At 47.9% G+C, this 7827-nt stretch overlaps 1 protein-coding gene across 2 annotated transcripts in view; it reads right to left on the bottom strand.

Moving 5' to 3' along the window:
- Positions 1-1961: 1961 nt before the first annotated feature.
- SYP (synaptophysin) overlaps positions 1962-7827 on the bottom strand; it is a 28963-nt gene continuing 23097 nt past the window's right edge. Inside the window, exons 6-7 of one of the 2 annotated variants that reach the window (XM_035141189.3) lie at positions 7079-7373; positions 1962-4236 (exon numbers count right to left, since the gene is read on the bottom strand). In XM_035141189.3, coding sequence (XP_034997080.3) covers positions 7083-7373 — 291 coding nt within the window. In that variant the 3' untranslated portion in view covers positions 1962-4236; positions 7079-7082. Of the gene's footprint in view, positions 4237-4980; positions 7374-7827 lie in introns of those variants that run through there. The other variant, XM_088658313.1, reaches the window with a different exon arrangement.

Below are 7827 nucleotides of genomic sequence, written 5' to 3'. Positions count from 1 at the left end.
CAAGTGAAGACAAGAAGGAATAGTCAACTATAATTTAGGGGTGCTTCTTGGCATTTCTGTTCGTATCACTGAAAACCCCCAATAAGCTGCTGAGAAACTCAAGGGTTCAGGGTTCCCTGCAATACTTTTTACAAACACCTAAGCACGAAGAAGGGACCCAGGTGGCGCTGTGGGCTAAACCACTGAGCCTAGGGCTTGCTGATCAGAAGGTCGGCGGTTCGAATCCCTGTGACGGGGTGAGCTCCCGTTGCTTGGTCCCAGCTCCTGCCAACCTAGCACTTCAAAAGCACGTCAAAATGCAAGTAGATAAATAGGAACCACTCCAGCGGGAAGGTAAACAGCGTTTCCGTGTGCTGCTCTGGTTTGCCAGAAGCGGCTTTGTCATGCTGGCCATATGACCTGGAAGCTATACGCCAGCTCCCTCGGCCAATAATGCGAGATGAGCGCGCAACCCCAGAGTTGGTCACGACTGGACCTAATGGTCAGGGGTCCCTTTACCTTTACCTTTAAGCAAGAAGAACAAAATGAGCTCAGAGTTCCAGATTGTAAACTTAACGCTGTTTCAAAGTGGCTAACTTTTCTGGAAAGACAGCCGATGGCATTATTGTCCATGCCTTACAGCAAAGCCTCTTCACAGCCCTTAGCAAAAAGGGCTTAATGGGCAAATCAGTCAGTCAGGAATGGGTATTTTTTCAACTGGGCACAATACAATATGGGATTTTCCTGCATGTTGACTATTTGAAACACATGGCTGTTGCTCAGAAGCACTGCTGAGAGGAGACATTAAGAAACCCTGGGAACAGTTTCGACAAAATCACTTATGTAAAGCATGACTTCAGCAAAGGCCTGCAAAGGGTGTTCCTTCTGTTTTTCAGCAGCCCCTACCTGACACCTTACAGAAGTATGCAAGCTTGTATCTACATAAATGGGGATAAATCCTTGTGGTCTATCTTCACAGTAACCTTGTCAAGGTAAAGACTGTAGTGTCATACCTCTTAATTATCCTGCTTTAAAAAGGACATCCTAGCATTACAGAAACCACCCCAGCTTCTGACTGGATCCCAGGGGGACATGGCTAGCGCAGGGGAAGGGTGTGGCAATAGAGGCCACCAACCAAAGTTTTACCACCCACATGGCCAAAACAAAAAACCCCACTAACCTGCTTCCAACACCACAGGTGACTACAGATGCATACTGAGTTATTTTTACTTATCAAATGTTCTGCATTAAGTGGGGGCGGAGATATTAAATGTAAAAAAAGGAGGGGGAGATTAAATGTTTTAAAAAGTTCGAACTGCAATTTCATTGCTGATAGTATTGTGTGGATGCTGTGAGCAGCACCAGTTCAACTATAAACACCCTTCTGAAAGCTACGATGGGCAGATACTTTTCTAAACTGCTGAGTAGCAGGGCTCATCCAGACTTGCCCTTGTCCCCCATCTTTCTCCCCCACCACCCAAGGAAATCTGATCTTTACTGCTGAATGGGAGCAAGTGTCAACTGGGTTTGCTCCAGATTGATGTTTTCTCCGATTTAGCTCTAAAGAGCAGGTTTCCCAGAGTGGTGGGGCAATGGGAAAACCACTGAGCTCCGTGCTTTGCATTTGCAGGCATGAGATAAGCAGAAGTGTGGACAAGTCCTCACACTGACCTGAAGTGACTGGGTGAATCAGAGACCAGAGGGATGCTATGAAAGAGGCCTTGGCTTTCTCCAAGAGGTCTGGCAATTTCATCCCACTAGGAGGGTTTTGGGAGACAGGGCTCCCAAATAACAAATGCAAATGCATAATTTGCTAATGCATCCATTACCTGAGCAGGTGTACAAACTTGGATAAGGGCATGAGGGGACAGGTCTGCAGGACATAGGTGGTTACATCCATTTTAGTTCATTCTTACATTTGAGTTTAGGAGACAGATATAAAACACGATAAGAACAACTCAAAATAAGGACACTTCAAATACTTATTTTTTAATACATTTTCTTTCCCTTTTTATTTGGTTTTTATCCATTTTTTCTCTATACCTTTTGGGTGAGGGGGCAGATTTGGGGAATTAATGCATATTTTTCCTGTCATTTTGCTGCTGTTGTTGTTGGTATTTTTTGTCATTTAAAGATGGAAGAAAAAATCACGATATCGACCGGGGCAAAGAGCCGGACAAACTGAAACGCACAATTACGGCACGATCAGATACACAGACACTGAGTAATATATAGTCAGAGTGCCTCTGGGAATGTTGGGAGAGAGAGAGATGGGAAGGGGAATGCTTTGGCTGCTATGGAAAACAGGTTGGTTTGGAGGCTGCAGGCTGCAGATTAAGAGCACAGGAGCAGGAATTTTGGGATAGACCAGGAAAAGAAATAGGTCCATAGGAAGAGAACCGTAAAGATGAGAAAAAAGAAAGAGGTGAAAAAGATGGGGAGAAGGATAAATCAGACAATGAAATGAACTGGAGACTGGGGGAAGGAGGGAAGGGGTGGGGTGAGATTCATATTAACCTGATCCTAAACAAATTTACTTAGAAGTAAACCCAGGTGGAACCAACTTCCAGCTAACTGCTAAAGGTTACGACCTGAAACCACAACCACAAGATTACACCCTACAATTCTATGTGAATTAATCAATAATAACTACAACACTTCTTCACAATTGTCATGGTGCAGCAAAATCCCCATATTAACCGTAGGCCTCCTTTCTGTGTATGAAGGGCAGTATACTAAATAATAATAATAATAATAATAATAATAATAATAATAATAAATAAATAAATATATAAATAAATAAATCGTGAGTATGTGGAACCACCAACGGGCTCAGTACCCTGTGGAAATTGTGCAGAGGCACAGGCTGCCTGGGTTCCCCATTGGACCTAGACATTTCTGAGCCACAAGAGTTGCTCAGAAGTAACATTGCAGCTCTACATACAGGTTCTGTGTGGAGGTGTCAGTTCACACAATCTGTACGCCCTGTGCAATTCCTGTTGGGCTGTTTGCCTGACAGAAACCCCACACGCTTCTCCCAACGGCCTCAGAACCAAAGTCATGGGGACACGCTTGAATCACCCTGACTGTGAGTACGATGAATTGAGAAAAGGGATCCAGGTGGCTCCACTTTCAAGTATCTTGAGTATGCAATCTTGGAAGGAGAAGGAAAGAGAGGGGGAAAGGAAAAAGGATGTATAACAGAGTCTCCCCCTTGGTCCTCCCCCCACCCTGAGCTGTGGGCCCCAAGCTGCACTGGTGATCATGGCATACATGCTGGTATTGGGGGAAATAATGTAGCCCCCAGAAATACAACTCAGTGGGAATGATACCCCCACCCCACATTTTGCCTTTTGTCTCCCCTCCAGAATAAACCCTTCTGCAGATATTACGTAGGCACACACACAACCTCCAAACCGTAACAAACACCGCAGTGTCCCCCGTTAGGATCCTCCTCCTTTTAACACCCCGCATCCCCAATACAGACCAACAGGGAGGAGAAGCAGGAGACAATATCCCCCAATATTTCAGTTGCCCTCTATCCTGACCCTTAAACTTTTGGGAGGACGGGCTGGGAATGGAGAAGTGAGTGTTAAAAACCTGAATGAAAGCGCTGAGTATAATATTGAACCCCAAACCCCTTAATAAACCCCAAATCTGCCTGGCATTCAGACACTGAAGATGGCAACTGAATTGCCCTCCAATCTCAAACCCCTCCCCCATGACCAGCTGGTGTTCCTGGGGGGCATGCGGAGGGGAGATGGAGGAGCATTTGCCACACGTTGGGGGCGAAGTGTCAAGAGAGTGGTGAGTGAGAGTCATGCCATGCTTTCCACAACATTGGGTGGGTGGGGGTTCAAAGGGAATGGCAGCGGGGGGAGGTTAGAGAGGAGACTGGAGAGCTGGGAAGTTTGGGGGTCTGGAGCCGAGATGGCAGGGGTGAAAAGGGAGCCATGTAAAGTCACGGAGGGAGCTGTCCCAGGGATGGGGAATGAGATCGGGCAGAGTGTGCGCGCATGAGGCAATGGGAGAGGGGGCGCTCTATCTCTAGTTGTAGTTTCTCATATATATATAATATATATATATAAACAGCACAAACATCTACATTCATTTGGGAGGGGGAGGGATGACACCCCACCAGCCCCCTCCCAGTGCAAGCACCCGCAGGCCCCCCCTTTCCCCTGCACAAGGGGACGTGGGGGGCAGGGACAGGATGGTAGCTTCCTCCACACAACGCCTCCTACTGGGGGTAGGGACCTGTGGGGAGAGAGAGAGAGAAAGAGAGAGAGGGAGAGGGAGAGAAAGTAGATGAATAGAGAAAAAGGGAAGCTTTCCAGTGACAGAAGCGACACTCGCACACAAAACCCCCTCCAGGAGCATCTGAACAGAACTGAAACAGATCTCTGAAGTCTTTCTCCAATGGCCCTGTGGGTGGAGGGAAGGGCTCTTTCTGGCTCAGCTGCTTAGGGAAGGGGTTGTCCCCAGCCATGGCATCGTCACCCCTACCTCTCTTGGCCTTGGAAGACCACCACACAGCCCAGACCCAAGGAGCCGATGGGTGCCAAGCAATGATTGCCTTCCACGCAGGCCTGGCATGATAGGGCAAACGCTGAGGCCCAGGAGGAAACACCACTGCTACTGACTTAATTTTATGTTGATGTAGCTTATTTCCCCTGTTTCTGGGCCTCTCCCCACAGGGAGGCCAGATCTGCCCCCCCAGTGGATCCCACTGCCTGAAGCAGCCGCCTCATCTTGCCTCATGGGCAAGCCAGCCTTGGGTAAGGGCCACAGGTGAAATCTGGGGCAGGTAAGATGGCGGCATCTGCTGCATCTGCTTTGCTCAGTACTTCTCTTTTCAGCACTGGGCTACCCCTCTTGCAGTGCCACCCACCCTCCTGCTCCCTGGCCAGCTTGCTTAGGGCAAGAGCCTGGAAGGCCCCTGGGGCAAGGTCCCCTCAAATGGTGCCAGCCATGGCCGGAAATTTATAGGCTTCCTGCGTCTGAATGGTTAAGGGGCAAAGTTTTATTTCCACGCTGGGAAGTTGTATACAAAATGCATTTTAAGACATGAAACTCTACTAAGTGGATTTCAGATATGGGCTAGCTTCCATTGACAAGAAGCCCAGCTGTTTTAAAATAAATAAATAAAATTAACTCCCATTGCTAGAGAGTGGTATCAGACTCAGTTGCCCAAACTTCATCAGACTACTTGCATGAGTGCTGAGCCGACAAACTTTCCCCCCTACCACAGCTCTTCTGAAGAGTGTCTTAGCTCAAGATCTGGTGCAATTTGGTATCTGTTAACAAAGAAAACTGACACGCAGCCAATTTTCTCTTATTTCTGATTATGAGGGTTTTTCCTTCTGGCTGGGACCATGGCATACACAATTTTACCAATTAAAATCACTCCCCCACCAACTCATAAAACACATGCATAATATTTTACATATTAAAATAATTCATTTCTCTCAGTTGCTGTTTGTCAGCAGAGCAAAACATCTAAGGCATGGTGCAAATTGTAGCTTGGGCGTGTAGCGAGTTGAGGGGGGGGGGGGAGGAAGCTTAATCAGGAAAGGAATTTAATCCCTCACTCCCTAATATACATTTGCACAAAGGAATCTTGACATCGTTCTTTACCACTGCATGCAAAGGACAAAGCCTTGCTTTCATTTACATCCTGACAAAGGACTCATTGCTTACTGATTTAGATGAGGCTGTGTTGTAGAGCAGTTGGAGAAAGCCTCGACTCTCAGAGGTACGTGGCCAGGCATAGGAAGCTGCATTCTGTGCACCAAGAGCTGAGGACGACTCCTCATGGAAGGAGACATGCTAAGGCAGAGGGGGCTTCTGGCCATTAAGGCCAACAGAGGGGAAGGAGTCCTAGCAGCAGTCAGCTGCTTCTGTAGTCTACCAGTATGATGGAGTTCAAATTTGAACCTGAGATCTGGGTGAAATATGCCTAGAGACCTACAGACTAACAAATTCCACACACAGACCAACAAAGCTGATTTGCCCATTCAACAGTATCCAAAAGGCTCTCATTTCAGAGATCACGGTCATTATGTCAGCAATCCAGATCAGGTGAGGGGAATGTTTGGCCCTCTATATGTTTCTAAACTACAACTCCCATCATCCCTGGCTATGCTTGCTGGGGCTGATGGGAGTTGTAGTTCAGCAACATTGTAAGACCAACGGTTTCCTACACCTGAATTAGATGCTCACAGCCCAGAGGTGTAGGATGTTATCCTCCTCTAGATTCCACACCTGTCAGCCTCAGGCACAACTGTGCATTAGGGCCTACACTGCTATAATATACAACTGTATAAAAGGTGCATGCCCCAAATATCAGCAAGCTGCCAAATAAGACCGCATTTGTTACTAAATGCCATGTTACTTCACAAAGCATAACAGCCAGTAGCATGCTATTATTATTATCATTATTGCATGGGGAAATGGCTTTGGATGTGGAGAAGCATTTGAATACGGGTATGTTCACATTAGTAGCATGAAGCACAGTGAGGTCATTTCATCTGGTTGTGTTTCTAGCCACATTTGCATGGAGTTGTTCACATGGCAGAGGGGGGCACGGGTGTATTTACCTGATGCACATTTCCTTTTGGGTTTCCTCACCCTATAATCACACACACACACACACACACACACACACACACACACACACACCCAATTCCTATTCAACTGGCACCTGTGCTTGTGCACTCATCTGCACAATGGCTTTTGGGGTGCCACATTCTGGGGATTGTTCATGTCTTAAAGGGTGTCAGGGTTGTGTATGAGAACTACAAGCTGACTTGCAAACTGTCCCCTTCATAAAATTAGTGTGTGATGATCAGGTTCAAGTGGTCAAGGAGTGACGCTTCCATGCCCTGCATAGCTCCTTGTTCCTCCTCCATGACCAGCAAAACCATAATAAATGACACAAATGTGCTTAATTTGCAGAACATGGGTCTCGACTACAGGACTCAGTTTTTCCCGCAGAGTAATATTTCTAACATGTTGCTTGCCCAGCCTTATTGAAGGGCAAGGGAAGAGAACTCTTCTACCCCACCGCCCTGCCCAGCCAGCCAGCAACACAACTCACCCGCCTACATCTGGTTTGCAAAGGAAGTGGGCCCGCCTTGGACAGCTTGCTGCCCATACTCTCCCTGCTGCCCATAGCCCTGCTGGCTGTAATCAGGCTGGTAGCCACCCTGCTGCCCATACGTGTCTTGCTGCCCATAGCCTGGCGCTTGGTTGTAGGCCTCGCCAAAGGCCTCAGGTGCTGGCGGCTTCTCCTGGGCAGGTGGGTACTTGACGAAGGGGGCACTCCAGCCCGTCTCTTTAAACACGAACCACATGTTCCCCAGCCAAAGCACCAAGTTCAGGAAGCCAAAAACCTGGGGACAAAATGAAGACAGGGTGGAGAAAGGACAATTAATTGCAGAGTCTTCCTCACCAATCCCATGCTATTAGCTGCCTGCCTGGGCAGGGCTCTGGGTCCAGCGCCTCTCCCGGTGACCATTCAGGGCAGAGGCGCATGGGCTCAGCCACTGCCAATCCTGCCACCCTCAGCCACTGGCTCAGTTGCGCTGGTCCCCAGCATCGTCCCCACCCAAAGCCGGCGAGGGGCTTAACAGCTGCCACCAACGCTGCTCTTGCGGCTACCTGTTGAAGCACTCTTAGCAAAGTACCATTCCTGGGATGACTGCCGTTTTCTGATTTGCCTCAAGCAGCAAAATGTCTTGGGCTTCCCTGTGTGGGCGTGCATGTTAATGCTGCAAAACAGGGGCCAGTAACCTGTTGAAGCCCATTTGCAAAACAAATAACTCTCATGGGCACCCTACATCCATA

This window comes from Zootoca vivipara, chromosome 15, assembly GCF_965207765.1.
Source record: "Zootoca vivipara chromosome 15, rZooViv2.hap1.1, whole genome shotgun sequence".
Taxonomy (NCBI): domain Eukaryota; kingdom Metazoa; phylum Chordata; class Lepidosauria; order Squamata; family Lacertidae; genus Zootoca; species Zootoca vivipara.
Note: the sequence above shows the minus strand (reverse complement) of the source record. Positions and strands in the feature narration are given on the sequence as shown.